Genomic DNA, 23,591 nt, shown 5'->3' with positions numbered 1-23,591 from the left:
GAGGAACCTTGGAGTTATTTTTGACCAGAATTTATCATTTGACTCGCATATAAAACAGGTTTCTAGGACTGCCTTCTTTCACCTTCGTAATATTGTTAAAATCAGGAACATCTTGTCTCAGAGTGATGCAGAAAAACTGCTCCATGAATTTGTTACTTCAGGATTGGACTGCTGTAATTCTTTATTATTGGGCTGTCCCACATATTCTCTGAAAAGCCTTCAGCTGATCCAAAATGCTGCAGCCAGAGTTCTGATGAGAACTAACAGCAGAGATCATATTTCTCCAGTTTTAGCTTCTCTTCATTGGCTTCCTGTTAAATTCAGAATAGAATTTAACCCTGAAACATCCCATAGTTAAGCTGCTATAGGCCTAGACTGCTGGGGGACCTCCCATGATGCACCTCTCCTCCCTCTGCTCTCTTTCCTCTCCATGTACATGTGACATTATTGTGGTCATTAACTGGCTTTTCCCTGTTCCAACAGGTATCCTTTGAATGGTGTTACAGTGTTTGTTGTCCCCTCTTTTCTGTCCTCTTTAACCCCAGCTGGTGGAGGCGGATGGCCACCCTTCCTGGTTCTGGTTCTGCCAGAGGTTTCTTCCTGTTCAAAGGGAGTCGTTTCTCTCCACAGTCGCCTCAGGCACGCTCAGGCCGGGAGATTGGACTGAAGACAAGTTTCAGTGCAATCTGTTGGTTTCCTTAGCTAGGAAATTGTTTTTGAATTGGCTCTATATGAATTGGACTAATTTGGAATCCAATTAATTGGATTTGATTGGGCTATATTGGTTACCAATACCTAGGGGTGGGCGGTATGCACGGTATCATACCTTATGCGATATTTTTCACCAACGGTAGAGATTTTTTTGGCATACCTTATACCGCAATAGCTCATGAGTCCGGCAGTAATGCAAAGTTTTGAACATCTGCTTGGATATGCCGGGCGACAGTAATCGCAAGACAAGGTAACACGAGTAATTTGTTTTACCACCTGCGGGCTAACCATGCTCTGGAATATGAAACGAGTCAAAGCCGGTGTTCTGTCGATTTCTGCTACTTGTCGAGATTTGCTACTTTGTGGTTTTGCGCATGCGCCGAGCCGATTTTCTAAGTTTCGTTTTCACGTCCATAATGTTTTGCTGCCCTGCGTCTCAGCTGGTGTGTAGCAGTAACATCCTCAAAATCCTGATTATTTTCTCTTTTGGAAGACATGCAAAGTAATAAAACACTTATCGTATTAACAAGCAATTAGCTTAACATGCACAAATGGGGTGTCTGAAACATGACGCATATTTCAGCATGTTGAATAAGTGGAAGGCGCCTATGAAAGTTACGTTATCCAAGAGGCAGCGGCTTTTCTCTCAGAGTTTATTCGAGGAAATTGACCTTTTCTTATTTTTTAAATATAAATATAACGTATATATTTTTTATATTTCCTGTGTTTTCTGTTTTGCACAATACATTTAATTTAATATTGCTGCAAACATCCTGATTGAAAGTGTTTATTTGGTGCTATGGTAACCACTGAGAAACTGTTCTGTTGTAATTTATATACAAAAGTACCATACCGCGATATATACCGTATACCGTCAGTGGCTCAAATTTTACCGGGGTATACATTTTAGGCCATACCGCCCAGCCCTACCAATACCAATATATTGGTTTGTAATTCACTTGAATTGGACTGTATATTTGAAGTGCCTTGAGATGAGACTGATTTGGTGCTATATAGATAAAATTGAATTTAATTAAATCAAACTAGTTGTCAAGCTGAAGGGGCAGAGAGTCACGTGGGATCGCGAAACGAGATGGACGTGTGAGAGAGCTGCTCTGTCGCACCCTGAAACTAAATTGATTATATGAAACGATAGACTCCATATTTTCAGGGGGAATACTGCATGATAAGTAGGATTACCACCACGAGTTTAAAGGGGAACTCCGGGGCATTTGAAGCGCAATCCATTGCTAGAGGTTGTCAAATACTGATAGTAGGACAAAGACAGGTGCAAATCTGCGCTCCCTGTGTGGAGATCGCGCTGTTCGCGCAGCCTGTCATGCGAGGCTAATACGTGGTGGCTAGGGGCAAGCGCTAACCCTTCCACGTAAAGCAACAACTTGCACACTGCAGAAACGTCACAGCACTTTATAAACCATCCGACAATAAAGTCACAAGCCTTACCATCAAAACCATATGCATGGTTCTCACATTACTGGCATGGGGACGTTACAAAACAACTTTATAAACAGCATGTAACTCACCGGTTAGTTGTACGCTCGCGCATGTGAAAGCCCAAACAATACATGCTCAGTAATATTGTTGTAATGTTTTAAATACTTGAACGCAGTTTTTCTAGAGAAGATAATTGCTTTGTATATGTGATTATCGTCCATCGACTCTTTTGGGCTTTCACATGCGCGAGCGTACAACTAACCGGTGTGTTACATGCTGTTTATAAAGTTGTTTTGTAACGTCCCCATGCCAGTAATGTGAGAACCATGCATATGGTTTTGATGGTAAGGCTTGTGACTTTATTGTCGGATGGTTTATAAAGTGGTGTGACGTTTCTGCAGTGTGCAAGTTGTTGTTTTACGTGGAAGGGTTAGCGCTTGCCCCTAGCCACCACGTATTAGCCTCGCATGACAGGCTGCGCAAACAGTGCGATCTCCACACAGGGAGCGCAGATTTGCACCTGTTTGTGTCCTACTATCAGTATTTGACAACCTCTAGCAATGGAATTGCGCTTCAAATGCCCCGGAGTTCCCCTTTAATAAGTGACAGTTTGGTGAAGCTAAATTAGTCCAGCATGAGTGGAACGTCGAAGCAACGCACTGCTAGGCAAGGTGCTAACTCTGCTAGCTCGCAGAGCTCCAGGGCAGAGCTACCTGCAGATGTGAACAAGGCGCCACCTGGATTTGCCGAATTGCAAGCTGCACTTCAGAACGCAATGGAGGAGATGTCCCGATTCAGTGGAACTTTATCAACCTTACAAGCAGACGTGACAAACGTCAAGAATGATCATGGGCAAATAAAGATGGACGTGGCATCTATTCTACAGCGATTGAGTGAGGCTGAGAATCGGATATCCGACTTAGAAGATAATACAGTAAGTTGGAAACGGCAGGCTCAAACGAGTGCTAAAGAATGCGCTGGGCTACGTGAAATTGTGACTGACATGGCCAACCGGGAGAAGCGGCTGAATGTGCGGATCTTTGGACTGAAAGAAAAGAAGGGAGTTCAGACGAGGTTGCGTGAACGTGTGGGGAGCTTTTTTGCGAATGCCTTAGGAGTGGATGTGGCCAAGTCGGAGTTGCAAATGGTGCATCGAGTCCCTTCTGAAACACCTGACGAGCCGCAGCCGAATATGCCGCCACCGCCGCCGCGTCCTGTCATTGTTCGTTTTCAAAGTTTTCTGGAGAAGGAACGCGTCATGGCAGCAGTGAAAACCAAGGCTCGCATGGGTACAGGAATACACTGGGAAGATTGCAACATTTCTGTCTTTCCTGACATGACCAAAGAGGTGGCAAACAAAAGGAAGCACTTTACTGACGCCAGGAAGAAACTACACGAGTTGAATATCCGTTTCACGTTGGCTTTTCCTGCCACCCTTCGTTTTACATGGAGGGGAAAAAAGGTGAGCTTTACCGATCCCAACGAGGTCATGGAGCTGTTGTGTGAAGAACAAGTGGAATCCGTGGCCGACGACACAGAACAGGGCTAAGCGCAGGAGGAATACTGTTTGGGATTTTTTTTTTCTATTGGAAGCGAGCTGCTTGGAGCTAAAGCGCATATTTTATTTTGATTTTGGCTTGGATTAATATGCCTTGGATATATTCACTAACTCTTTGAACTAAAGCAAGCCTGGATGTTTGCTAAACAAGACAATGCTGTGAGTAGCCCATAGACCTATGAGATGTCTGAACGGTTTTCAGTTTTTCACTCTTTTTTTTGTGCTCAGGTTGATAATGGCTGTGTGGCTTTTATTTGAGCTGTCAAGAGAAATGTTGGACATAGATTTAAATTGTGGTACGATGTAGTGGTGTGTAACCTACAAATGTGTTAACATTTGGTAACAACTATTAGGAAAGGGGGTGGGGCGGAGTCTGTAGGCATCTGATTGTTGCGTCTTACAGACCATGTGTGGGCGGGGATTTTTCTTTTCTGCTAAAAGAAGTTTAGGGAGACGTGGGTGGGGATATCAGGGTTTGCTTTTCTGTGTTTCTTTCTTTGTTTTGTTGGGGGTTATATACACAGCTGGGATGGTGGGTGGGTATTCTCCTCTATGGGCACACTCTCTAATGATGGTAGTATTACCTAATGGCTAAACTGATAAAAATTATATCATGGAACATAAATGGTTCCCAGAATCCTATAAAAAGAAAGAAGTGGATAAGCTATCTGAAGTCTCATCACGCAGATATTGCTTTAATTCAAGAGACTCATATGAAGGGTAAGGAAGCAGAGAAGCTCAAACGGGATTGGGTGGGGCAGGTATTTCATAGCTCGTATAGTAGCAAGAAGAATGGGGTGGCAACATTAGTGCACAAAAAAATAAACTTAGTCATACTCAATCAAAAGAAGGATGAAGAGGGTAGGATTATATGTGTCCATGCTACTATTGATGGAGTAAAAATGAACATTTGTAATCTGTATGCTCCAAACAAAGACGATAGTGACTTTTTTCATATGGTCAATAAGAGTGTTGGGGAACTTGCAGAGGCTCAAATAGTTATGGCCGGTGACTTTAATCAAGTACAAGATGCCTATATAGATCGAACAACATATCATGCATCAGTGCCAAGAGATAGGTTAGCTATACAACTCATGATGAGGGATCATGGTTTGATGGATATCTGGAGGGTGGTCAATCCTAGAGAAAAAGAGTACACATTTTTTTCACACGTGCATAAGTCACACTCAAGGATAGACTATTTCCTAATCTCAAGAAAAATGGCAGATATTGTAATGATTGTAAGATTGGAGCAATAGCTTTGTCTGATCATGCCCCAGTAGAGTTGGTAGTGGAGATGAAGTCAAGTAAACCAAGTGGAAGTAGATGGAGACTAAATGCGTCAGTTCTTCATGATCCTATACTTAAGGCATCTATGGACATCGAGCTAAAGAGCTTTTTTGATCAAAATATAGGTTCAACAGAAAAGATCTCAAATGTATGGGAAGCCTCAAAAGCATTTATGAGGGGGTACTTTATTTCAAAGTCAAGTTATTTGAAAAAAATCTCTAATTTGAAGATAAGGGAATTAGAATCCCAGATCAAAAGTAAGGAAGCCATACTGTCACAATGTTATAGTGAACCCAGATTTAAAGAAATATGTAACCTGAAGTATCAGCTCAATGAGATTTATAATAAGAAGGCAGAATATGCTCTTTTCAGGTTGAAGACCAGTTTTTACGAGACTGGTGAGAAGGGAAGTAAACTGTTAGCCTCACAACTGAAGAAAAAGGATGCTAGTATTTTAATCCCTGCTATTAATAATGGTAGAGCTGAGGTGTCAACAGACAACGCCGAAATTAACTTCATATTTAAGGACTTCTATGAAAATCTATACAGATCAGAAGTGCCTGTTAATGTGTGAAGTGCCTGTTGTTTTTGTTTGTTGTGTTCTGTTTTGTTTTGTTTTGTTTTGTTCTTTTCTTTATGTGTAGGGGCCGTCTGGGGTGGGGCGGGTGGGTGCCTTCGGGTTGCCAAGTGGCTCCCCAAATACGCTGCTGGCCCCGGACCTGGTGAACATCGAGCCCTCCTGCTCTGTGGCGGATCCCAGGAAACAGGGGTGCCTATTGCAGCCATTTCCTGGCTGCCCTCTCCGGGGGAGCCTCACTCCCCCGGTCTTCTAGATCCCCATACCCCTCTCCCTTCTGGCTCCTGTACACAGCACACATTCACACACGTAGGGTTTGAGGGCGGGTGTGTTCTGTGGGGGGCAGCGGATGGGTCCACGTAGGTGGTCCCATTTGCTGCACTCTGCAGTCCCCGCCCTTGTTTTAATTACACCTTAGACATCACTAATCATGAGACACACACACACACATTAGGTTTTGGGGGGCGATAGCACTGAGTGGTATCTGGTGGGCGGGGCTCTTTGGGTATGTAGGCTGCCCGGAGGGCCACGCTCCCAGTTCCACAAGGTTGCTTGCCCCTCAATTTTAAATGCTCACTATTAGAAAATATCAAAGAGCCAGAGGGGAGAGGGGAGGGGTCTTCCCGCACCCCTGTTGCCTGGTTGCTGCCTGGGGCAGGGGGGCCAGGAGGAGGAGTTGTCCTGCTGGTTCGGGGTCTGTGGTGGCTGGGGGGCTGCTGGCCCCCGGATGTGCCCGCTACGCCACACTCCAGCGGAGGTGGGGGATGGATGCATGTGCTGTGCGAGTGTTTGTGGATGTGTTTTTTTTTTTTTGTCTTTATGTATGTATTTATTTATTATTATTATTATTATTATTATTTTATTTTATGTATTTTTTTATTATTATTATTATTTTTTTTCTCTTATATGATTTATGGGGTGACTGGGTCTGGGTCTGGGTTCTGCTGTCCTCTGGCCTGCTTGTGCTGTTCCTGATGGGGGGGCATTGCTTCTCCCCGCTGCTCGCGGCCTCACCCACCTGTGGGCACGTCTTGACTCCCGGGGCGCTTGCCCAGGGGCACTGGGGCAGGCGCTGGCCCACTGCGGTTGGCTGTCTGGGGCGCCTGGCCCTCTCGGGTGTTGGGCGGGGCCCCTGCCGGGGGGTTTTGGTGGCGCTCGGGCTCGCGGGGGCCGGTTCCGGCTCGCGGGGGCCGGTTCCGGCTCGCGGGGGCCGGTTCCGGCGCGCGGCCCATGTCTGGGTGGCGGGGGCCTGGCGGGGCTGGTAGGCTGCCGCCTCTGGTCGCCAGGGGGGCTCTGCCTGATGCTTGTGGGGGCTCTGTCTGGGAGCTTCCTCTGCTGTCTTCTGGGGGGATGCGTGGTTGTCCCTATGATGGGCTTCCCGGGTTCTGTGCTCCTTGGGGGCTGTTGGTGGCCTGGGTCTGGGGGCCCTCTCGGCCTGCTTCTGATTGCTGGGGGGGGGGGGGGGGGGGATGATTGTGCCACTATACACTGATATTTAAGCATGGTTATTATGTGGGACCATCTACGTGTATTGCATGTTCATGCACACACACTCACACTCACACTCACACTCACACTCACATTCACATTCATTAGCCCAGTACCATGCTCACTAAGCAGTTGTTGTGCTGTCCTGTGGTTTAAGGTCACCTGTGTATCATATGAGATTGCTGCTGCTTGTGTTTTTTTTGTTTGTGTGTTTGTTCTCTGCTTGTCTGCTTACAGGTGCTCCTGGTGCTTCTAAGGTTGGATTCCCCACAAAAGCCGTGAATCGTCTTCAGTTTTGTTTTTACAGGTGTAGCAGCTGGTTGTCGGATTTTTCGTTGTTTTTTATGTTTGTCTCTTCATGTTTCTGTTCTTTTTTTCTCTTCTTCGCTTTCCCTCTCTCTGTCCCCCGGTTCGGTTCGGCACTATTATCATATCATGTTAAATATTGTAACAAAAATAAATAAATAAAAATGAGTTGATGGGCGTCAAGGGGAGCTTTACATTCATAAAGCTTCCCTTGGCATAGCAAATGTGTTTAGCATAAACGGTATTCAGATTACAATTCTGCTGCCATAATGCTGGACAGGACAAGGGAAAAAAAAAAAAAAAAGAAGTGCCTGTTAATAAGGATAGATATGCAGAGTTTTTCTCAAATATAGAAATCCCTGTTGTGTCCCAGGCACAAGTAGACATGATGGATGCGCCTATAGACGAAGAAGAGGTTAGAGCCGCCATAATGTCGATGAAATCTGGAAAGTCACCGGGCCTTGATGGTTTTTCGGCTGAATACTACAAGGCAAACATTGACGTGTTGGCTCCCATTTTAACAACGGTTTTCACAGAAGCACTGGAGGAGGGGCTGCTTCCCCCTACCTTTAATGATGCCTTGATAACTGTGTTACTTAAGAAAGACAAGGACCCATATGAACCAGGTAGCTATAGGCCTATTAGCTTGGAGAACGTAGACTGTAAGATTCTTTCTAAGATATTGGCAATGAGACTGGAGAAAGTCTTGCCAACAGTCATTGGTGCGGACCAGGTTGGTTTTGTCAAGGGAAGATCCTCTGCAGATAACCTCAGGCGCTTTTTGCATCTTATGTGGATAAATCGTGAGGAAAATGTTCCTGTTGCTATTTTTTCTCTTGATTCCATGAAAGCATTTGATATGGTCGAATTTGGATACTTAATTCATACATTGGAGACCTTTGGTTTTGGTGAGGGGTTTATTAAATGGGTAAGAGTCTTGTATTCAGCACCGCGGGCAGCCGTTCTTACAAATGGCACCATATCCCCCTTCTTTCAGTTAGGAAGAGGCACAAGACAGGGGGACCCATTGTCCCCACTACTATTTACTCTATTTTTGGAACCTGATGTGATATATGCTGATGACATTTTATTGCTGTTGTCAGAGCCGGTTTCCTCTATTTCAAGGGTTATGGATATTATTGAGAATTTCTCAGGGATCTCAGGCTATAAGATCTACTGGCAGAAAATGAAGTTATGCCTGTTTCTAGTAGTTGCTCACAGGCAGATATTGGGACATTTCCTTTCACTTGGATACAGTCAGGGATAAAATATCTGGGCATAAGGTTAACCACAGATTTCCAAACATTGGTACAAATTAATATGAATCCAATTCTTCAGAATATTAAGACCCACTTTGATAAGTGGAAAATAATAAAGTTATCTTTGTGGGGCAAAATAAATACAGTTAAAATGATGGTCTCCTCAAAGGTTAACTATGTTTCCATGATGATCCCTTTGACCATTCCTGATGCACTGATAAGGCAATATAACAATATTGTTGAAGAGTACTTATGGGAGGGTAAGAAGCCTAGGATTAGTTTGAATAAATTATTCACTACTAGGGGAAAGGGTGGAATGGCTTTGCCAAATATAGAGTTGTATAATATCTCCTTTGAAATGTTTAGAATGGGTGAGCATTGGACGTGGAATGACTCGAAATTAGGATGGTTGGAGATTGAGAGGTCATTGACATTTCCACTTAAATACATAGATGCTCTATCTCAAAAACTACCAGATGCCAAAATAGATAATCCTATATTTTAACACTCTAGGAATGTCTGGATCAAAGTTCATAAATTACTTGGCCTGTGTCCGTACAAACAGCCTTACTCATCTATATGGGAAAATCCTGCAATTAAAAAAGGGAAGAGACAGGTGTATTGGAAGACATGGTATGATAAGGGTATTTGCACCATTGCTGATCTTTTTGAAAAGGGTGGTGTGTTCATTTCATTTCAAGGGCTAAAAGATAAATATAATGTGAACGATAAAGGTGAATTCTGGAAATATCTTCAGTTGCGTAGCTGTGTATTATCTATGGGCTTTGACATAGGGCAAGATGAAAATGTTCTCCAGGGTTTCTTTAAGCTTCCAAGGTTTTTGCAGTCATCCTCTGTTTTCTATAACATGGCTGCTAATGCACTGTATGGTAAAACTGAAAATCTGAGGTTAATATGGCAAAGGGATTTAGGTCTGGAGTTGGAACAAGATGTTTGGGAAAAAATTGTGCATAATATGGGCTGGGCAGTGAGAGACATCAAGACAAGATTTATACATTATAAAATAATTCATAAATACTACTGGACACCTGTTAGGCTGAAGAGAGTTGGTCTAATCAACAGTGATGAGTGCTGGAAATGTAAGAACTCTGTGGGTACTTTTTTACATCTCATGTGGGACTGCCCACTTGTCTCACCCTTCTGGACTCGAGTGATTGGGACAATGGAAGAGCTGCTGGAGCAGCCATTGCCAAGCTCACCTCGCCTGTGCCTACTTGGGGATCAAACTCTAACAGCTGGACTTACAAAGGTCCAGTTTGGACTAGCTCTTGCCGGCTTCCTTACTGCTGCCAAAGTTATTCTAAGAAAATGGAAGAGTACAAGTGCACCTTGTTACAAGGACTGGATGGAGCTCATGACAAGTACAGCCTCTTACGAACTAATGCTTGCCAAAGTGAGAGACAAAGTGTCAAAGTTTTCTGCTATGTGGGATAGTTTCTTGACCTATGTTAAGGATGGAGAGTAATAAGAAGTAAGATGTAATACTCACTGATCTAAGGGAATGTGTACATGATGTGCGCCAGGGGAAGGAGGAGAAAGGGGTTAATGCTGTGTGGGGTTTTGATGTTAGTTATGGTTGTGTTTAAGGGTATTTGGTACAGTATGTGTATTTGATTGTACACCATTGGTGTAATTGTCTTACCCTGTTTTTGAAAAATTTTGGAAAATAAAAAATGTTGATTACAAGCTGAAGGGGCCACAAAGATGTCATCAAAAACTCACAAAGCAAAACAGCATGGTGCAGGGCAAGAAACCAAAGATTTTGAACTGAGGAATCTCAGTATTGTGTTGAAAGCACTGGGGAAATAAAGACAATTATTCCCCCAGTGCAAGTTGCTTTTTACAGAAAAGATTGGGCTGGCTGAATCAAGCAGATGATTGAATCTTAAACACTAACCCCAGGATGATAAGCAAACTGTAGTGGGTTACTGAAATATCTTCTTTCGCTTAATTAGGGTTAGGCATTAACAGAATCTTGAGGACTTTCATGATGTGAGATGTTGGGGCAACTGGTCTGCAGTCAGTCAGGACAACAAGATCTGCCACCTGACTACTGGAGACAAACAGGCAGAGGAAGTCTGCCCTGATGTTGGTTGAGCTTTAGGCTGTGCTAAGATTCATGACGGAAGTGCAGGATGAAAATGTACGAGCATTGAAAAGGAGAATATGGGTTAAGAGAGGGTGTAAGGTTTGTATAGCTTGAGGTAGGGGAGGAGATGATTAACTATTCTTTTCAAAAACCAGTTCAACTCGTAGGCTCTTTTCAGATTTCCATCAAACGGACCCGAATTCTCCTTGACCCCTGTGATCTTTTTCATGCAGACCACACATCCCTCACATTGAACCTCTTGCAACAACCGTTCGTACGCACAGATTTGTTCTTAAATCGTGCGTACGAGTGATTTAAGAGAATTTGCGCATTCACCAATCTTTTCGTATTTTACATTTTCTTTCAGGTACGAACAGAATTTACCAGTGATCCAGACCTGTCGTAGGAGTTTCCTAAAATAGTCTATAATATTCCAATTAAGTTTGCTTGACTAATGGATTGTATATTTAATTACTTTGAAGCAAACATAAATAAATATATACTTTATACCCCATAATGATGCTGACATTATTCTGTTTGACTTAAATTATGCATTAATTGAAAGTTAATTTGACTATATAACAAGGTCAATGGGAAGCGTAACCAGCGGCTGACTTTCTACTTTTGGATGCCTTAGCGCAGTGTTTCTCAATTCCGGTCCTCGAGTACCACTGCCCTGCATGTTTTCGATGTTTCCCTCCTCCAGCACACCTGATTCAAATGATCAACTCAGTGCAGTGGCCTGATTAGGAGCCATTCATTTGAATCAGGTGTGCTGGAGGAGGAAAACATTGAAAACATGCAGGGCAGTGGTACTCGAGGACCGGAATTGAGAAACACTGCCTTAGCGCGTTAGGCTCTTGGAAGAGAGCGTGTGCTCCGAGACCGTGTAGACAGACAAATGGCTGACATCGTGATTTAGATTACCAAGGACTGTGCCGCTGCAAATATGCAGCTTGCTAGAGCCACAACTCCAGAGAGAAACACGCCGATCAAGCCCAATTCCACCACACGTCTAGGTCCTCACCACCCTTGGATTTTTGGCCACTGGAACCTTTCAGAGGGAGACTGGAGACAGATCGGGGGTGTCCCAGTCCTCTGTGAGTCGTGCACTCCCCTTGGTCATCAAAGCTCTCATCAGTTTATCACCCATGGTACATCAGATTCCCATACACCGCTGTCCAACAAGTACAAATTAAGAGGGACTTTCATGCCTTGGCTGGACTGCCAAACATAATCGGAGCACTAGACTGCACACATATAGAAGAATAGAAATAGAATAGAATAGAAAAATACTTTATTTATCCCCCAATGGGGGAAATTCAAATTCGTCAAGTAGCTCAACATTTTTTTAAATATTAACAATGATTGAATTAACAACAATAAAAACAACAATAATTATACTACTACTAACTAAACAATAATAAATGACTAAATGGCAAAATAAACAAATAAATAAAAATCAATCAATCAATTTGAGAAGAACTCAGCAGTCACTGTTATAAAGCCTTATGGCTGTGGGAACAAAGGACCTTCTGAACCTCTCAGTCCTGCAGCGCAGAAAGATGAGCCTCTCACTGCAGCTGCTCCTCTGTCCTGCAGGATGCTGTGGAGAGGATGTTTATTATTCTCCATCACAGAATCTAACTTCCTCCTCATCCGTTTCTCCACCACAGCACCGAGAGGGTCCAGCCTTCTGCCTACAACAGAACCAGCCTTTTTCACCAGTTTGTCCAGGCGCCTACAGTTTGTGTCTGTAGTGCAACTCCCCCAGCTGACAGCAGCATAGAACAGTGCACTCTCAGTGATGGTGTGATAAAACATGCACATCATATCACTGCAGACATTGAAGGACCTGAGCGTCTCAGGAAAAAGAGACGGCTCTGGCCCCTCCTGTACACTGCGTCTATGTTGGCAGACCACTCCAGTTTATTATCCAGCACCATCCCCCGGTATTTGCAGGTCTGAACAGTCTCTATATCCCCTCCATCAATGCAGACTGACTGGTATGGGGTTTTAGATCTCCTGAAGTCCACCACCAGCTCTTTGGTTTTGGTGGTGTTCAGGAGCAAACAGTTCTTTTTGCTCCAGTCAGTAAAGGCCTCCACAAGGTCCCTGTACTCCTTCTTCTGTCCACCGCGCACACATGCCACAACAGCCGTATCATCAGAATACTTCTGAATGTGGCAGGACTCTGAGTTGTACCTGAAGTCTAATGTGTACAGCCACCGGTCTGTAGTCATTCAGCTCCACCGGTTGGCCTAATTTGGGCAACGGTATGAGACAAGAAGTTTTCCACAGCACCGGGACTTTTTCCATCTGAATGCTCATATTGAAGAGCCTCTGAAGAGGGACTGCTAGTTGACCAGCACATTCCCTCAGAAGCCTTGGACAGACTCCATCTGGGCCTGAAGCCCTCTCTGGCTTAAGTCTCCTGAGCTCAGCTCCAACCTCCTCTATAGTTAGAAACAGAGGTTGTAGCGGAGGGATGGCAACAGGAGTGATGTTGCTATCAACCATAGAGATGGGGGTGGGGGTGCAGCTGGACAGAGGAGGGCTAGTGGTGGGAGTTGCTGCAGAGGTGGAGGAGCAGCTGGACCGAGGAGGCCAGGCGGTGGGAGCAGCCACAGATGTGGAGATGCAGCTGGGCTCTGGATGCCTGGAGATAGAAGCTGCCGCAGAGGTGGATGTGCAGTTGGGCTCTGGATGCCTGGTGGTGGAAGCTGCCACAGAGGTGGAGGTGTAGCTTGGCTGATGAGGCCAGGCGGTGGGAGCTGCCGCATATATGGAGGTGTGGCTGGGTTCAGAAGGCCTGGCATTTGAAGCTGCCGTAGAGGTGGAGGTGCAGCTGGGCTCAGGATGTCTGGTGGTGGAAGCTGCCACACAGGTGGAGGTGTAGCTTGGCTCAGGAGACCAGGCGGTGGAAGTTGCTGCAGAGGTGGAGGTACAACTGGACAGAAGAAGCTTGTTGGTGAGAGCAGAGGTAGAGGTGCAGTCAGGCGGAGGAGGAGGCTTGGCGATGCAGGTTGCCATTGAGGTGTAAGTACAGCAGGGCAGTGGAAGCAGTATAGAGGAAGCAGCTGTAGTGGTGGGGGTGGAGGGAGCAGCAGCAGAGGAGGGAAAAGCCACACTGTCAAACCTGTTGTAATAATGGTTGAAAGTGTTGGCTCTGTCCACATCACCTTCTACAGACTGAGAGTTCTTCAGTCTGTATCCAGTGATGGTCCTCATGCCCCTCCACACCTCCTTGGTGTTATTGTTCTCCAGCTGTCTCTCCACCTTTTTCTTGTACTCCACCTTAGCTCGACGTAATCTTTTTAAGCTCCTGTTGTACACTCCTCCGCCTTTCTCTATCCCCATTCTGGAACGCCCTCTTTTTCTGGTTCAGGAGGTCTTTGATGTCACTGGTGATCCATGGTTTGTTATTTGGATAGCACCTTACAGTCCTCACTGGAATCACAGTGTCCCTACAGAAGTTAATGTAGTCTGTGATGGTGCTGACCCTCCTGTCCATGTCAATGTCCATTTCATCTTCCTCCAGCAGTACAGCCCAGTCTGTGACATCAAAGCACTCTCTTAATGCATCACTCGCCTCTGGTGACCACTTCCTGAAAGATCTGGTAGTAACAGGAAGTCTTTGTACACACGGTCTGTATGTGGGGTGTAGATAGACCATGCTGTGATCAGATCTACCCAGTGGTGGAAGAGACACTGCCCTGTAAGCCTCCTTCACGTTAGCATAGAACAGATCTAATGTCTTTTCTCCACCTGTTGGACAGTCCACATACTGTACAAAGCCAGTCAGGCAGGAGGATAGAGAGACGTGGTTGAAATCTCCTGTGATTGCAATGAATGCCTCAGGATGCTGGGTCTGTATCCTAGCAACGGCGTCATGGATGACGTCACACGCCATTGTAGGTGCCGCCCTCGGTGGAATGTAAACAACGATGACGACTGTGTATGGGAACTCTCTGGGCGCATAAAATGCACGGAAACCAACTGACAGCAGTTCGATGTCTGGACAACAAACCGTCTCCTTAACGGTCACATTGCGGGGGTTTACCCATCTCTGATTAAAGAACAGTATAACACCCCCGCCTTTCCGCTTACCGCTCGTACTCAGGTCTCGATCCGCTCGTACGGCTGTGAAGCCGGGTATGTCCACACATGAGTCTGGTGTGTTGTCGTTCAGCCAGGATTCAGACAGACAGATCAAACTGCTCTCCTTATACAGCCATTGGTTCCGCACAAGCGCCTCTAACTCATCACACTTGTTTGGTAGCGAGTTAGCGTTTCCCATAATCACCGAGGGCAGAAAAGGTTTGTACCTCCACCTCCTGTTGTGCCTCTTTGCCTTTAGTTTTGCTCCAGCTCTGCATCCACGGTACAGCTTTTTAAGCTCGGTCGGAATTGGATGTTTAATTCCGCGTCCAATCCTTGACAGTACCAACAGTTCTTCTGTTGTGTACACTGCTTTAGTAGTAGTGCACATTGTCAAAAAATGAATTAAAACAAAAAAGCAGATCAATAAAAACTAACTAAAAATGTTTAGATATAAACAAAAAATGAAAAATGACAAATAATCATATAAACGATGAGAAAAATTGAGAGCTACACAGACTTGCTGCCGATAAGGTCGGCGCATAGCAACGAGGTATACGCATCAAAGCACTCGTGCTGTGGTGGAGCGCACTGAGCTGAAGGCCAGGTGGGTGTGTCTCCATATAGCGGGGGGCAAACTGCTCTACAGCCCACAGAAGGCATGCCCGATTTGAACAATATTGCCATGAACGAGGGTCTCCACCTGAACCAGCGCAGGCAGACCAGAAGGTGTGGTGCCAGAAGACCCCCCTCATGGACCGCCCCATCAAAGAGCCATCATGATGAGGCAACAACTGATTGCACGGCTTTAGTTGCACGGCTTTAGTTGCAGTCATCGAGCGCCGAGCGAAACGTTTTGTTTTTTTAAGCCATTTCTTCTTTATTTCGGTGACATTACGAACTACAGGTGACATTGAATTAACAGCACTCCTAATTGCTTCCCATTTCTTGGCTTTAGCAGGTCCCGTAATTACACTGCTGACACTGCTAAAAAAGACAGATTTTCCTTTTTGGATCTCTGAAAGCAGAACTTCAGTCTCAGAGCCCATTAAGTTGTTCTTTTTGCGCCTTAATAGCATTTTCATGACTCAACACTTCCTGGCACAGGAGAGAGGAAGCACAGCCTTATATGGTATTATTTTGGGTGTGGAGTATGCAAATCTACTATCCTTGTGCACATGCCCTTAAATAAGCACGGGTGGCATTCATCATTTACGCAGGTCGGTTACACACTTTTTCTGAAGTTAAGAGCGTTTGTTGAATCTGATGTGACGTGTTCGTATGAGACCTTCATACGAAAAAAGTGAGAGAAATTTAGAATAAAAATACGAAAATGTTCTTGCATGAGGCCCATTGTTCTTTTGGGGCACTCTGTCTACACTCTGCCTCCCTCTCCGAATCCTCTCTACTTCATATTTAACAACTATTTTAGATCTCTGATGATCAAGGGAAAAACATCACTCACAATTTTTTTTCCACATCAAAGTTGATAAACTGTCACACAGTATTCAGTCTTGGTATTGGTGTCATCTATGTGTGGCTCACAGAGTGCATTCAAGTCTATGGCTTCAAAGCACCCCTTCAGAATTCCTTCAGCTTCCTAAAATTATCTCAATGCAATGATCTCAGAGAGGGAAGAGGGGCAATTGTTGCTACCCATCAATTCAAGAAGGGTTAAAAGGCTATTTCCATCATTCCACAATGAGAATGATTTTTCATTGACGGAAAATGTTCAAGACATTTGCAATGTTTCTCATGGAATGAGCATTTTAAAAGCCTCCAATGGGACCATGTCATGAAGTTTCAAGTCTTTTTGCAGTTCTTTCCAGGCAAAGGGAGCAGCAAACGGGAAAGCCTTTGTTTTGAGATTGAAAATAACAAAACAAATCCTGTGAACGAAAGCTATAAAGCCCTGAACTCTTCAGATGGAGGAAGTTTGAGAGGTAAGACGGAAGTAGACTAAGACCAGGAATACCTAGAATATACCAATGTCATAGCCTACGTACTGACAAGGAGGACCATCTAACACATTCATATAATAAACAGTGATGGGTGAGAGATGTAAAATTAGTAATGAACCTCAGAGCCCTGTGATACAGAGCATCAAGAGCACGTAGACATAGAGACGCGGCATGCGTGTACAAAACATCACCGTTATCCAAAACCAACAGAAAGGTTACAGCAACCAACCTCTTTTTGGATTCATATGAAAGATAGGATTTAATTCTGAAAAGAAAACCCAGCTTCAATTTCAGCCTTTTAGCAAGCTGATGAACATGTGGGGTAAAAGAAAGAGATTCATTCTAAAATACCTAAATATGTATAATATGATATGGATTCAATCTGTGAACCCTGTGAAGTGACAATTGAAGGCAGGTTCTGTGTTTTGTCCTTAGATTTTGAAAAAAGCATGACTTTGGTTTTGTTTGTATTTGTTAAAAGTTTTAAATCATAAACATTTAGCTGAACTGTGTTAAAAGCCTATTGTAACTAGATAAGTGCCTGGGTTGGGGTGGGGCTGCCAATACATCATAAAATTTATAATAAAAATTAAACTGCATTGGACACATTTTGGTTGATATTGTTAATGTAAAAGATAAAAAGAAGTGGCCCTAGAACAACCTCTGAGGCACTCCCTTTGTTACTTTAAGATATTCAAAGGTATAACATTCAGCCTGCAAACACTGTGTTCTATCTGCTAAATAATTTTCAAATCAGCAGACCGTTTCAGGAGACAGGAGACCTGCTCTCACTAAACTATGCATTATAGAAGAAGGATGCTGTCCAGAATAAAATCCATGCTGGACAATCCTGCACATCCTCTTCACGATGTGTTGGTCAGCCACAGAAGCACCTTCAGCCAAAGACTGATTGCACCACGCTGCACCACAGAGCGCCACAGGAAGTCATTCCTGCCTGTGGCCATCAAACTGTACAATTCCAGTGTATGATAGTTATTCATTTCATCATTTATTATTATTTATTTCATTACTTCACCATTTGCAATAACCCGGTCATGTGCAACAACAATAATTAGCTACTGAGTAGCATTGTAAAGACTGTTTATTGTTTATTGTATTTTTGTACATATTGAGATTTTTCCTTATCTTATTCTTATTCATCTTTCTTTCTTTCTGTAACGAGGGCACTGCAAAAAAGGAATTTCCCGCAAGGGATTAATAAAGTAATTCTGATTCTGATTCTGATTCTGATTAGCAGTGAGAGGTGCACGGAATCAAATGCTTTGAGAGGTCAATGAAGAGGGTAGGACAGTGTTGTTTAGTGTCAATAGAATAAATAAAATCGTTAAAAACTTTTTTTAGAGCTGCTGTTGTTGTACTGTCTTTAAAAAAAAAACGGACAGAAAATCAGATATAACTTTATAGTTGACTAAAAACTCTTTTAGTTGATCACTGACAAGTTAATGAGTTAATGAGTTTGGCCAGGACACATAGCTTGGAGATCGGCCTATAGTTATTTAAAACAGAGGGATCACCCCCTTTTAAGAGGGGAGGGACAAAGGCAGGCTTCCATACAAGAGGGATGACATTTGTGTCCAAGCAAAGATTAAAAATGTGTGTTTGGGGCTGCTGCAAGTTTTAAAAAATATGGCTGTAATTTATCTAGGCCAGCAGCTTTAGTGGTATCTAAAAGCTTCAGGTGTTTGTGAACCTTGAATGTTAAAATAGGATTAAAGTTAAAAGATGGTTTGAACAAATCCTGATCAGCTGACCAAACTGAGAAGGAACTGCGATTGTTGGGATTGAGGGACTCAAATAAAGAGCCAAAAGCTATAAAATATTTGTAGAAACAGTCAAGCTTTTTCATGGTGTCTGTAATTTTTTGGGAGCCATTTATTACACATAGGGGAAGCTCTGGGTTTTTTAAATTTTGTGGGATGATTTAGATTGTACCTCGCCTCTCGCCTGATGACTGCTAGGATAGGCTCCAGCCCCCCCGCAACCCGACCAACGGATTCAGCAGGTATAGAAAATGGATGGATGGATGGATGGATGGATGGATGGATGGATGGATTTAGATTGTTTGGGTTTAGGTTTGAGGAAATAGTCAGCTTTAGCTTTTTTGGGGGTTTTGTAGTAAACACATTTCTACGCTGACTAAAAGGCAACCAGTCGGAGCTCAGGTTGGGCTTCAAGCCTTTGCCTATGCAAGATTGCATTCATGAAGAAGACTAGTCAGTTGTGGAGTTAACCAAGTTTTATGTCGGCCATTCACTCTAAACTTCCTCAGAGGTGCATGCTCATTAACAATAAAACCTTCATAGAAGAAAGCCCATGCACTGCCAACATCAGAGATTAGGCTACTTTTATCCCACTCATAATTAAAGAGATCATGAAAGAAATCTTGCTCTGAGGAGTGTTTCATGTGCCATTTAACTACAATGTGGGATTTTGTTTTGGGGATCTTTGTATCTCTAACTGTTGTAAAGACACAGTGGTCATTGATATCATTTGAAAATATTGAACCAGATGAATACGTATGAGGAACATTAGTAAAAAATGTAATCAATCAAGGAAGATTTTTCAGTACATTTAGAGTTGGGACGTGTGGGACCATCAACAATCTGAAACAAGTTTAAAGAGTCACAGTAAGCTTAGAGGTCAAAATGCCTCAAAATCCTGTCCATGAAAATCCAAACAGGATCAGTAACAAGTGGCAGCACTGACAAATAATCCAAATACAATACAAAAAATCCAATACACATTGCAAACAAGCTCAATTTTGCATCAAGAATATTAACACATTTCTTGCTTTGCTTACAGGAACAGAATAGCCCACAAAAGTAACTCAAGTACCATTGTTCCACAACCTGGGTGAAAACCATACTACACCTCTTGAATCTGAGGTTTGAAAGTCAGTCACAGCCACCTTTCCAACACCCTAGAGTAAAGTTTCCCTTGGCAGCTGAGGAGTTTGACCTATAGTTAGAACACACTCTCTGGTCCCCCATCTCAAAAACGGAAATCACTATACTTGTGACACTGAAGAGGCATGTCAGCCAAGACACAAGGCAAATCTTGTCCATCCCTGGGGCCCTACTGCTGGGAAAGTTTTTAACAACCATGGCAACCTCTGCCCAGGTGATGGGCAAGGTTGCTTCAAGTCCTCAGACTTTGCTTCCTCAATGGATTACATGGTGGTCGGATGAGGGAGAAAATGTTTCCTTCTTTCAAAATGCTTCTTACAACACTTGACAATATCCCCAATTAAGGTCAGCAGTTTTCCACCCAGTCTACGCACAACCTGGAACAGGCCCTGTTTTTCCTTTCTGAACTGCTGAACGGTTTGCCAGAACAAACTTAAGACCAACTGAAAATCCTTCTCTATGGCCCAGCCAAATTCCTCCCACATCTGAGTTTCAGCTTCTACAACCACCCATACTGCAGCTTGTCGGTACCTGTCAGGTGACGCCAGAGACAACCACGCCGCTGCTACAGCAAGCGACCCTCTCCCTCCCTGGGGAGAACTCCAACAACAAGGTGCTCAGCCAGAGGTTTGTGAGTGCCCCCACACCTGCCCCATGCCTATCCACCTGGCAAACTCCAGTGTATGAGCGAGGTTCCTGCCACTCTTCAAAAGTTTGATTCCAGAACTCATGCTGGACCCAACTACATCTAGTTGGTACTGCACCACCTCAAACACCATCTCAGGCTCTTTTCCAGTCAGTAAGGTGATGTTCGATATCCCCAAAGGCTGTACACTGTACCCCACCCCTAATATCCTTCCTGCAGGTGGTGAGCCTGAGAGAAAGCTTTTTAACTACTTCTATGTTGTAAAAAAATGTGGGAATAAATTCCTCCACAAGAATGTGAAAGACTGAAAGATTATACAAAACGATTATTTCAAGTTATTACAGCTAAATATTTATTTTTTCTCGTTTGACCTGATAAGTAAAACCTTGGGGTGTATTTTTGTACTTGAATTTCCTTCGGGATCAATAAAGTATCTATCTATTTATCTTGTGTATATCACTTGTAAATACATACAAAAAGTGGCTGAGATGTTAAAGACGTGGATCGGTCAGGGGAAAACTAAGTGGTGCAGACCTGTGATAAGACAAGTGATAAAATCGCTAAACAAGAAAAGAAAAGAAATGGTAAATCCTGACAGAAATGTCTGCCTCACCCTCTGTCATCCTCCACTTGCACCCCTACAGAGGTGTACTTGGATGGGTCTTCTGGATCTGGAACCTCATCTGGTCCATCCACCTACAGGTCACAGACAGGATGAAACTTCAAACCATATTCTCATAAAATCTGATCTTGTAAAATTCTTCTTGCTACTTTTTTTTAATGTAATGGAGACTCAACAGTGGAAATTAAAATCATAGCAAAGAAATATGTGAACACGTGGTCTTGATATGTGCTAAATCAAAGCTCAGCCAATTCATTTATCAAGGTATTTGTTAGCAGAACAAAATGTGCAGAAACAAAATTCAAGGCTCAATATCATATGTAAGTTAGTGAAGACCGTTCATTCTTCCAATGAATACCTGGATGCCGATGGAGAGACATCTGGCCTTCCTAAGGGCTTCTTTCCTATATTCATCCCGGCGGTCTTCAACAACAGGTCCCCTGCTCAGGACTGAGGAGTGGGGCGTGCTGACTGTCATAGTGCTGTTACTGACATGCTGACTGGCTGGTCCATGGACCTGTATAGGTATAATAACAACAATTATGGTGCACAGTAAGAATACATTATTCACTATATATTAGAAATATGGTAAACAAATGGTCATTTCCTAAATGATGTAGAACATAAAACCTGCTTACTGTACAGAATAAATGATCATTTCGATACCAACAAAAACCTTTCCTATTCCAAAACTCAAATAATACCACAAACCTGAGCATTGGCTGCTTCTATGGCAGCTGTCAGGGCCTTCATGCTGTCAATGCTTTCTGTTGAGTTACTCAGCCCTGATTGGATGGTCATGTCACCTCTGGGTCCTTCCTCTTCCATGTATGCATCCTGGTGGGTATTAGGTATGGAGAACTGCTTTCAAGTTCAAACGTTCACGGCACAGTAATATCCCACAGTTGACACAATTTATAACCTTTTAGATTTAGATGAAACCAATAGAAAACCTTATATCCCATATTTGCTGTAGGCCAAAATATGTTAGAAGTAGTTACGAACTCATAAAAAGCTAAGCCAATCTAAAATTATATTTACATTCATCCATCCACTAATGGATGGTATTTGTCTAGTATTTGTCTTTGTGCCTGTTTTGCCATTATCATCAATACATCAGTATTAGTACAGTAGTATACAAGTTTTGAGAGTTTGTGGCAGTATGGCTATGTCACACGTAGGCGTAGGAACCGGGAGGGACGTGTTCCGTATGTCCCACCCAAAAAAGATTTCATATCTGTCAGGTCCCCCCCAATGTTAAAGTCATTCCTACGTTAACTTAAATGGTAAGAAATAACTGCAGTTTAAAGACAGGGTCTCCCAAAGTTAGTGTAACTCAGAAACTACTAAGCATAACAGTGTTATGCAAAATGCAACTGCAAGTCTTTAATGAAACCCGAGTTCCTGCTGTCCTTATACTGGCTGCACATTCAGTTTAGGGTTGATAGTAAGATGTAAGGTATTACTCTGAAAGCCTTTCATGACGTGGCTCCAGGTTATATGTATCAGGATTACTGTCACCTGGCCAGTGAATGTGCAGCCTGGGATCTTCAAGACGAGAAGGGACTGAACTTTTGCTGTTAGGGCATTTTGGCTATGGACCTTCCAGAAGAACTACGGGTGGCTCAGTCAGTATCTTCTTTAAAATAACTCTTGAGGAATTATCAATCACAAGCTTTTTATACAACTTGATTTCCTCTCATTAATTGAAACAGACTTTTATTCCTTATGTTACACCAAGCAACATAAGCAGTAACATTGCTGTTTCTTGGGTTTTATTGTTAATTCTTATAATTTCGATAGTTTTGAACATTCACTGTTTCATCCTTGGTGTCACCTTAATATTCAAACAAAGTTTTCAAACCTTCTTTCCTCTTATTCCCTGTTCCTGCCTGTTCAATCAATCAAAATGATAATAATGCAGAAATTGTAGCCCAATGTGAAATCCCAGAGGACTAACGAGAGCCCTTAAACTCCTATTGGAACATATGACATGATGTTAATTGACACTTCCATATTGGATTTGATCAATCTGTCTTTGTTGACAGGATTTTGACAGGATCAGCCTTTTAAGGTTGCTGTAATTAAACCTTTACTTAAAAAACCTACTCTTGACTCAGAAGTTTTAGCTCATTATAGACCTATATCCAATCTCCCATTTATGTCTAAAGTTCTTGAAAAAATAGTTGCAGCTCAGCTTTGTGATCATTTCCACAGAAATAATCTGTTTGAAGAGTTTCAGTCAGGATTCAGAGTGCATCATAGCACAGAAACTGCACTGCTGAAAGTTACCAATGATCTCCTCTTAGCCTCTGATAGCGGACTTGTGTCTGTGCTTGTCCTGTTGGATCTCAGTGCTGCATTTGATACGGTCGATCACAGTATCTTATTACACAGACTTGAACATGTTATTGGGATTAAATGAACTGCATTAGGCTGGTTTAAATCATATTTATCTGATAGATTTCAGTTTGTTCTTGTAAATGAAGAATCTTCCTCACACACCAGAGTAAGTCATGGAGTTCCCCAGGGTTCTGTGCTTGGACCGATTCTTTTCACTTTATACATGCTTCCATTAGG

At 43.2% G+C, this 23,591-nt stretch overlaps 1 protein-coding gene across 2 annotated transcripts in view; it reads right to left on the bottom strand.

Moving 5' to 3' along the window:
• Positions 1-23,591, bottom strand: part of LOC142399497 (disks large-associated protein 1-like) — a 205,885-nt gene that overhangs the window by 40,698 nt on the left and 141,596 nt on the right. For both annotated transcript variants that reach the window (XM_075484215.1, XM_075484216.1), the window contains exons 7-9: positions 21,723-21,848; positions 21,370-21,528; positions 21,003-21,085 (exon numbers count right to left, since the gene is read on the bottom strand). In XM_075484215.1, the coding sequence (XP_075340330.1) occupies positions 21,003-21,085; positions 21,370-21,528; positions 21,723-21,848 (368 nt within the window). The remainder of the gene's footprint in view (positions 1-21,002; positions 21,086-21,369; positions 21,529-21,722; positions 21,849-23,591) is intronic.

This window comes from Odontesthes bonariensis, chromosome 14 (assembly GCF_027942865.1).
Source record: "Odontesthes bonariensis isolate fOdoBon6 chromosome 14, fOdoBon6.hap1, whole genome shotgun sequence".
Taxonomy (NCBI): Eukaryota; Metazoa; Chordata; class Actinopteri; order Atheriniformes; family Atherinopsidae; genus Odontesthes; species Odontesthes bonariensis.
The sequence above is the reverse complement of the archived record's forward strand: the minus strand, read 5'-3'. Positions and strand labels throughout refer to the sequence as shown.